The sequence below is a fragment of the Rhododendron vialii genome, chromosome 9a (genome assembly GCF_030253575.1).
Source record: "Rhododendron vialii isolate Sample 1 chromosome 9a, ASM3025357v1".
NCBI lineage: Eukaryota > Viridiplantae > Streptophyta > Magnoliopsida > Ericales > Ericaceae > Rhododendron > Rhododendron vialii.
The window spans coordinates 34,342,851-34,352,285 of record NC_080565.1 but is presented as its reverse complement, the minus strand read 5'-3'; the positions used below and the strand labels follow the sequence as shown (position 1 = coordinate 34,352,285).

The following is a 9,435-nucleotide window of genomic DNA, read 5'->3' as shown; positions in this document are numbered from 1 at the left end:
GTCAATCAGACTAGTTATTTACGTAGCAAAAAAACACGATCTTATCCCCACGTCACAGGCCACGATCTTGACAGCCAACAAAATCATTATAAAGGTGGAATCATCTCCTGTGGCATGGCCTACAAAATTAATCTAAAGTCACTATCAAACAAGTTGATCATGAATGGATGTAGCAGCAGCATCCTGCATCTACCACAGTTCCCGCATGTACGGATCGCAACTTTTTTTTTAGGGTGTGATGTGGCTTTGTTTTGCACCTTTTAGGTATAAATAAATAAAATCATGGATTTACCAACTGAGCCAAACCAATGAGCTCTTAGCTCAGTTGTTACGCCTCCCTCGAGACATGGTTTGAACCTCGCGAGAGGCGATTTGAGATTCAAGATTATGAACAATTTTTAAACTTTTTGTGAATTAACATACCAATATCCTGCTGAAAATAAGTATTGTGTGGTTTTGTGAATATTTAACATCTCATGCTTTCAGTGGCGGACACACAATTTTTGGTTAACGAGATCCGACCCACTTATTTATTTCTTTATTTGTATAAAAAAAATACTGTTCCATAAAGTATATATTACTACTTTAACGTGTGAGGAATAGACAATGTTGTGTTTGTATACGTACCTACCATTTGATTTTTTTCGCACATATGCAGGAACCCTAGGGAAATTTTCACCCAAATTGTCTTGTAGGGGCCATCCCTATAGGGCTTTTCCAAAATAATCCGAAAAAACCTTCATTTCAGTTCCCATGCATCTTTGAAAAATACTGTAGTTTTGATGTAATGAATGGTAATGAATTGAAAGAAATAGATAGAGAAAGTTATTAAGAAACGCGCATAGAAAAAAATGAATTTCTCAACAATAGAAACCAAACAAAGCGATTCATCATGCAATTAGTGACAACATTTGAAGTTGTGGAGGGACAAAAGCACTCCTCATGTGCCTATAATTAATTTTGAGAACTAACTACTACTCATTTTCTAGGATAAATGTCATGTAATCATGTTATCATCGATACCCGACCACGAATTTGGAACGACACAAAACCCGAAATTATGTGATTCGGGCATTACATGGCACGACACGATCCTTGCGCCTAGCCCGTAACAGTCTTGAGAGTTTTATTATTAATGAGAAAAAGAAGCGGCGCATGTTCGAGGGCGATGGGCGATAAAATCCGGTTGTTTTGGCTTCCTTTCTAGTATGATCAAATCCATATCCCTTCTGATTTCCTTAAGTTTTTTTGTCTTCACGTTGACGTGATCAGTTCGCACATGTTTGGCGTGTCTCTTGTCTCGTTTCCGCATATGGTCTATATCTTTATTGATTTAGGATTATACAAAAAATGAAATTGATTTTGACACTCCTCTTTTCTTTAATGTCACTCCACTTCTCTCACAAAATAAATCATCTAATAAAGACACAAAGGGGAGTGGCAAAATCACTCCCTATAAAAATCGTATTAATGCAAACAAATAGTCTATCTAAAACTCAAACTTCGAATACAACTGTGTCCAAAACCACTCGATACACGTGGACCTATGTGTTTCGAATGGTTCCGGACACAATTATGTCTGGAATTTTGTTTTAAAGATTTTGTTCGCCGCATTGCTCTTCTTGAAAGTGTGTTTATCAAGAGTTTGTGCTCACCTAAAAAATTCCAATTCAAAGGTATGGGAACTTCACATAAAAGATCATTTCTTGTGTTTTTACTCTTAGTTTATATTAGCAAGAAATGATGTATCATTTTATGCTTTTTATCCATTTTATCCCATCTATTATCATAATTTACTGATCATACGTCCGACAAGAAATATTGGATACATATCATTCATCTATTCTCTGTGTCAAGTGCCCGACACTGAATTAGATGTATTTTAAAAAATTTACATAACATAGAGCCGCACAAATCAAAGAGACTGCTTCTAAAGTACCGTGATGCGGTCATGATCGTAAATGTTTCTCGGAACTTCCTCGAAGTAGTATCATCTCATAGTAAAAAAAAAAACGCGTTATTTTTTGTACTGGTTGATGAACTATTTACCTTCCAATTACACTCCAAAAACTTTTCACTTTCATGTTCTTAGAGATCATTATGATCTTTGTTTTGCTGTTTCCTGAGAAAGGACCAGAAGTGGATCAAAACAAGCAATGCATATCCATTCCATAGAAAGAGACTGGCTGATTTTAGGGAAGGGATGAGACTATAATAACTGTGAATCGAAAGCAAAAACGTAGTATACAATGTATCCAGATAGAGACATGATGACAAGCAGTTGAGCTAAATGGGCAAATAATACACGAGCATAATTGTCAATTTGATCGAATATTCCTTTTTCAGCTCCTCATAGAGTCTTAGGCCGAGATAGGAAAAATAAATTTTTCGGTTGGCCCTTGTAGTAATCTAACAAATACGAAGATACTAACATCCTATCGTCATGGAGACTAACTGGACATACTTTTGTACACGCAAAGGAAGCAAGGAGGGAGAACGCCTCTACGTAAGAACACAAAATATGAAACGAAATGTCCAAGATTTAGATCTACATATGCTAACGTTAAGCAGCAACCTTCATTTCAAAAACAATGACTGATAGTCTGATAACTGTTTAACATGAGCAAAGTTAGCAAAAGGAGTACGACGTATAAACATGTATACAGAAAGAATGCCCTCCATGACATAAAAAGTCGAAGTTCGACCTAAAAATGAGTACGTTATGTACAAAACTATCTACATATTTTGCCATTTGAGGCTTATAATAGAAGGGCAAAGGAAAATGAAATGAAAGAAACAAAGAAATGACTCGAGGCTCATAACAGAAAGGGGGGAATTATCTGGCTCCGGTAATGGGACCTGCTGTGCATGTGTTTTCTCAAGTATGATGTAACGAATAGAGGCTGAGAACATGGCCTCAGGTTTTCCGGGTAAAACTGTTGCTGCTGACAGGAATAATGCCCTAGGTCTAGATCATATACCCTTGAACTCAAGAGCTGAGAGATGAAATTAGTATTTATCAGTTACCACAACATTGGTAATGAAGGAAGAGAAGCGGAAAAACAAGATATCGGTAGAGGCAGAGAATGTCACGAGTTATCACGTGGAGTAGGGAAGTTAATCCCATCTTTTATGTGGCTTACTGCAGTGGGGCATAACCATTTCAGCATGTTTGGTCCTAATATCTGATCACAAAGAAGACATGTTAGCGACCATTAGATTTGTGATGACAAAGAAGCAAAGAGACTCTGACACGACTACTGCATTTTTTTTCTTCCAAACATTAGGGCATGGATACGTTGCGAAACACATTGAATATCATTACAAGCCAATATGTTTATTTTGTAGGTATGTATAATTAAATAAAACGCAAAACCCGTGATGAATAGCACAAGTAGTACTATCAAGTATCAAGATTTAAAACCAACAAAGTAACTAAAAACGTAATCAAGAAGTACTCAAGTAATTTTGAACCGCCCCAAGTTTTTACAACACATTTACATTCTATCCCCAGGGCGTCCTAGGAAAAACATAATAATAAAAGTGGACGCATATTTGAGCATGTCCGAACATGTCCAAAATGTGTTCGAACGTGATCCATGAGGCAGATAGACGTGGCTGTGCTTTTTAGACACACAAACGCATGCAAGCACAGAGTTAGAGGGAAAGAATACCAGGGTAATGTTTTTGTAGACACCAACATCGAAAGGATGGCGATAGCTTTGTCCAGATTTCCTAGCCAACCATGCTGCTCTTATTACGTCATAACGCTGTAAAAGAGCTCAGTCCCAAACATGTGTTAATTAACGAAAATCATTTAATTTGTGATCTGTGTTGAAACACTTCACTTACCTCTATGGTCGTCATGTTATGACTGATGAGGAAGATATGCCAGCCCAGGAGGGTTCCCAGTGTCAAGAATAAGCCAACAGTCATTACGCCGCATACAATCTGAAAATGTCACTGCTTTTATAAGTTTCTATAACATTTGACAGTTTGTATAGATTGCGAATAGAACCAAACCAAAACCAAGAAAACATCCATGACGGTTTGTGTTTAAACTCGCATCAGTAAGAGTCTGGATGAAATTCTAAAGGAAAACAAAATTTGAAGATCATTGCAGCGAGAGATTAGTAATTGGAATTCTGAGCTTGTTTGGGCTATTTCTTTTTGCAGCCACAAGTCCTTTCAAGCCGAGGTAATTAAACTCTCTTTTTCAGCTGCAATTTATTACCTATGGTTGGAAAGGAATGCCAGGGTGTTTGGTAGGGGTGTGAAGTCTGTAAATATGTTGATTGAGGCAATCACAGCGGGTGTTAGGGCCAGGGTGTGTTCGTGGAAGGATCATTGCAGAACTGAAGCCAACAAGGAGATATGTTTGAGATGGGGGTTCTCCCTTAAAGTTTTGGGAAGTGATCAGGTTTGATTCCTGAAGTTGGGCTAGCTTTTTTATGCTCTTTGTTTCTGTCTTGCTCCTTGTAGGAGCTTTGTTTTCTCTTTTGTGTAAGGACTGAGTCCTTTTTGTACATGGTGTTTTGGTGAATAAAATTGACATTTACCAAAAAAAATAATAATAATTTGAAGATGATTCCACACACTACAAATCTCAATTAACTATCCTTATCATATTAAAAGTAGCTTAGAAACTGAGCAAGGACCTCTCATTTATGAATCCATTAAACTAGAATCCATGAACTGCATCAAAAGGGTTCTAAAAGAGAAATGCCGGCAATTCAGCAAACACAGAACAAGTCCAATAACCAACGAGTTTCTAGTTGACTCACATAAAACAACTTGAGGGGGCCACTTCCACTGTAATTCCAGTCCTTCTCAATTGTGCAGCATATAGTTACAACCTAAGCATGTCGACTTTTGTTACAACTTTGAGCAAGTTAAGGAAAACATATATATGAATGAATAAATAGAGGAAAAGGAGTCCAAGAAACATACTGCAGAATAAAGGCTGGACATAGCTGCATAAAACACAAGGACGACAAAGGCCTTGTAGTTCCTATGACCAACACAATTATTTATCCACATACAGTGATGATCCTGCATGAAGTCTTAATGTTAGACAAGTCTACAAAACTAACATGTAGTTGCCCGACAACGGAAGGTTCCGTACCACTTAGTTATTCCAAAAAGAATGAAACAACGCCTACCATCCTCAAGATACACCTTCTACAAGACCGGCAATGATGAGCCCTGGGAGGCTTGTAAGCAGAACACTTGGCACATTGCCTTAGTTGTGTGCCCTGTAAATGATGTAGGTGGACCATGTAAGCTAAAAAAGAGGCACGTGGACGTTGAGCAAGTAATTTGGAATAAATGGTTGGAGGCTCTATGAATCACATTTTGTGAAAGAAAATTGCAATTTGACTTTGCCGAACCAACAACCTTTCCGGTAATCATGCATACTCTAAACAACAACGAATAAACAGAATATCCTAACTTCTAATGCCTAAGCTTTCTACAGTTTGGAGTCCAATCACTATTTGAACATCCAAAAGGCAATAAGGCATGGCATGGTTATAAAATTTTCGCACAGGAGAAAACAATTGAAAATTCGGATCGTCTCGTCTACTTTTACATTGCTTCCAGAAGCTCTTATTTTGAGAAAAAAAGTATTAAGGACACACAACATTGCACAAACACTTGCACATACCCTCAGAAGCTCTTTAACTTTATTGCTTTGAGAATAGAAGCGCAAGTCTCTTTCTAGAGCACAAACAGGACTCGCGACACGACTGACTTGCCGACACTAGGATTTTCACAACACAAAAAGACATCAAGGGATATGATTCACATAGTTTCTCATGACATGTTCCATATCCTACAGTTTGGTGGTGTTGAACAGCAAACTGTCTCTCTTATTGCGACCGTTGTTAGCGTTATTTGCAATTTCCGGATACCAACAAACCATTAGAGTCTGTATTTCTTTTACCATTTGGGTTTGGGAGGTAGTTGATTGGGTTGTGTCTAGATACTCTGCCCGATGGTTGACGAATTGGCTTGGAGGTCCTTCGGGTGCAAATGTTTGGCATATGATCAACAAAGGTATATGTATTTCATTTGCATAGTGTGTTGCATTTAAACCAATGGTTTTCCCATGCATCATGTGGATTTTAATGCCTTTTCATTCATAGAATTATCTTGTGTAGAAAGCTTAGGCATTAGAAGGAAATTTTTCTATGCCTGTTCTTGCTTTGATCCACTAAGAGAGTTGCGCTTCCTTAGTTAGCAGGCACTTAGCAAGCGCTTCGCGCTACCCTGAGATGCTGGCACAATGGTGGCGCTGCGGTGACCTTAGGAAAGCTTACCTGAGCATATTTTACACAGGTTTTTGCCTCTTTAGGGCATGTGACTGCATCAGATATTTTAGAGAGAGAAATTCTTTCTATCTTAGATCTTCATGTATTTTGATGCATAAAAGATTATTTAAACCTTGTGTTCGATCATTTCACTTGTCAATCTATTGTTATTCTTTAATACTCCATGAATACACTCAAGATTGATTCTTTCTACCAAAAATCTTCATCATTTGCATTCATTGGTGCCTTCCTTTCTACATGGCCGGATGATTCCGGGGCTGATTTGATCCAAAGATCGAGGTGATGATTCTCGTGGAGTCCATGAAATCCAAGAGGACCACGGGGTGCTGCATCAAGAGGTGGAGTTAGGTGTCGCAAGGGGCTTGTGGGTAATTCCTAATTTGGTATCTCTTGTAAACCTTTTGATTTACGAAATATAAGTAGAAATAGGCGGTGGTTTTGATTTGGACTTCCCCCAGGACTTTGTAGTGGTTTAGGTAACTTTAACTGTCATGCCTCATGTTCAGATCATAGTTCCATGGTCTTCCCAACAAAAGATGGTTGACATTTTAGGTAACCACCTCATACCAACACTTATCCTTGTACTTTGAGCCAACAGAAAAGGAATTCAAACAGCCCCTGGTAACGTTTCCCACATTTCCCTTGTTAAACCATCCCAATTGATTACCACTTGCCAAGAGTTCCAAGCTTCACAACCATTTAGTAGACTTAAACCATTTACCTCCCTAGCGAACTTCATATTAGCAATTCATATTGTTATGTTATCAAAACTCAGTCTTCCCAAGCTTCTTAGAAAGGTTATTGGGCATAGGCCGCTGCGCCCTCTGGTGTGAGTGGTCAAGTGAACCAGAACACCCTTTTCTTTGAATTTTATTAGTAGTTTTAGGCTTTATTTGACCACTAAGCTCTATATTATGAACACTCATCCATTCAGGTAATTCATAATTCATTATTAATTGAACACCTAATACATTAGCTTAGACATAAAGTATTCCTAATGACAAATTTATTTAAAAGATAGAGAGAAAAAGAATGATCTACTGGTGTTGTTATCGTTCTAGCGCTGAACATCAGCCGACTCGACATCCCCCCCCCCAAAAAAAAAAAAAAATACGTCCAAAAAGATCCGCTTCAACCTATTCGCCACAATTTTCCCTTTTTGAATATTAATCGATTATTCGGCCAGTCCAATCTTGTTTGGCTGATTGGCTCAAGATGTAAAATTTCTTCAAGAACAATTGCAAAATCTAATGTATTGTTATGTTTTCTAACCACACTATTCGTACTACTATACGAAATTTTGTGTGTATACTACTGGACTACTGGTTAATAGAGCTAGTAGAGTTAAAAGGTAATCCTTGAACCGCTGTTATTGAGACTCAACCTAAGTCAATTAGCCTAACCATGGCATTCTTATACTGAATCCCCAGACATAAAGATCCATATTATATGGACGGATTATGATTTTTTTATGGGTAAATTATGATCTTATTAAGCACACCAAGCCAAGAACAAGAGAACCCAAACACCACATACGTAGAAGTCAACACCTTCAACCAGTAACACAAATGAGTGTCAACGAAATCATTACTCCAACACAATAAGCCCAAAATACCAATTAAAATCCTTACACTTTTCATGAGCGCTTGATCCGAAGCCTCGCTAGCTTCAAAGTCAGGCACGTAAGCAGGTGGGACCCCACCTGGGTCGGTGAGGACGCAGACGAGGAAAGAGAAGACACAGAGAGAGGCCAAGAAGGTGAAGATCAGAGCGTTCAATGAACCAGCCGAGCTCTGCAACCCCACCCAATTCTCTATGAAGACGAAGACTGCGACGTAGTAAATAAAACCCAGCAGCAGAAACACAGAGAAAACAGGGATCGACAGAAATCTTTTCCCCTTCATCGATTCTCTCTCTCTCGTCCCCGTGGAAGAGGACTCCAAAGATTTTGAGAAGTCAATTTTGGTGCGAGTTTGTTTTTCTTTCATTTTCTTTTCTGGTTGAAACTTGAGGGTCTGTTTGGAACATGTGGAAAAGAAAAGAAAGAAAAATAAATAAAATAAAAAAAAAGTCAAAAAAATTTATTATTATTTTTAAAATTTAAAATTGTTATTACCAAACGGAAATTTTTTTTAGTTTTCCTTTCCTTTTCTTAATTCGAAACAGAGCCTGAGGCTTTGTAGAGCGAAAACAATTAGGCCCCGTTCCGGAACTCAATATAAGCCATTATTTTTTAAGAAGGCAATTTCAAGCTCAAAAATAATATATTTATGCAAATAATTTTTCTACCAATATGGATCTAGTTTGATAGATCTCATCGAGATCTTTTATACGGTGCAAAAAAAATTTAAAAATTATTTTTCATTTATATTATTTTTGAATTTGAAAATGTGAAATAAGTACTTATTTTTTAAGAAGGTGTTCTGGAACGGGGCCTTAATTTGGAGGAAAATGGGCCTGGGTCAGGCCATATTTTAATGATCCAAATTCGGCCCAAGTTTCCTTCATGGCCCATTAAAGTATGGGGAAGGAACCATATAAAAGGACCTTAAACTTGTTTGTGGATTTTACAGAATGGGCCTGGTTCAGCCGACATTATAAGACCACTCATCAATAATCTTTGGCAGGGTGTTTTCGGTAGTGAATAAGTTGTTGAAAAATGTCAAGTTGTTTTCGGTAGATAAGAAGTTGTAGATGGCCATGTGAGTGAAAAAGTTGTTATTAAAAAGTTAGTTAATATGAACAAGATGATAAAATGTTAAAATTTGTTGATTAGCGTTAATGACATGGTTAAAACGCCTACATTTTTTTCTCAAAATGTTACTGGAAACACCCAAGAGTGGGGCACCCCACGTGATGTCCCAACACCTTTCTTTACCACGCATATTTGTGGGTTCATATATTTAATACTCGACCCTACATTAATGTTGGCGGAGAAGGCCAGGGCTGGCGGTGCCCTAAGACTAGAGCTGCAAACGAACCGAGCCGCTCGCAGCTCGGCTCGTTAATGGCTCATTCAAACTCGGCTCAGAAGTTAAACGAACAAGCTCGAGCCGATTTTTTCAGCTCGTTTTGTAAACGAGCCGAGCTCGAGCTAGGATAA

The 9,435-nt window shown here is 38.0% G+C and overlaps 1 protein-coding gene across 3 annotated transcripts; it reads right to left on the bottom strand.

Annotated features, from left to right (window-relative positions):
* Window positions 1-2,576: 2,576 nt before the first annotated feature.
* Window positions 2,577-8,348, bottom strand: LOC131300307 (probable protein S-acyltransferase 15). Of its 3 annotated transcripts, XM_058326071.1 has the most exons (7): window positions 7,964-8,348; window positions 5,163-5,255; window positions 4,951-5,052; window positions 4,785-4,856; window positions 3,853-3,951; window positions 3,675-3,770; window positions 2,577-3,185 (listed from the first exon to the last, which is right to left on the bottom strand). In XM_058326071.1, the coding sequence occupies exons 1-7, from the start codon at window positions 8,318-8,320 to the stop codon at window positions 3,090-3,092; spliced, it is 915 nt and encodes a 304-aa protein (XP_058182054.1). In that variant the 5' UTR covers window positions 8,321-8,348; the 3' UTR covers window positions 2,577-3,089. The 3 variants fall into 3 exon arrangements, with proteins under 3 accessions (XP_058182054.1, XP_058182053.1, XP_058182052.1); XM_058326069.1 differs by lacking the exon at window positions 2,577-3,185 and having other exon boundaries at window positions 3,220-3,770; window positions 7,964-8,341; XM_058326070.1 differs by lacking the exons at window positions 2,577-3,185; window positions 4,785-4,856 and having other exon boundaries at window positions 3,212-3,770; window positions 7,964-8,343.
* Window positions 8,349-9,435: the final 1,087 nt, after the last annotated feature.

What these genes read in the sequence shown, in the direction of transcription:
- LOC131300307 (XM_058326069.1), bottom strand. Translation starts at nt 8,320, where the DNA reads ATGAAAGAAAAACAAACTCGCACCAAAATTGACTTCTCAAAATCTTTG. An exon ending in GAAGGTGTATCTTGAGGATG is followed by an intron (nt 5,053 to 5,162) that starts GTAGGCGTTGTT and finishes GACTTCATGCAG; the next exon opens with GATCATCACTGTATGTGGAT. An exon ending in GCCCCCTCAAGTTGTTTTAT is followed by an intron (nt 3,952 to 4,784) that starts GTGAGTCAACTA and finishes TGACATTTTCAG; the next exon opens with ATTGTATGCGGCGTAATGAC.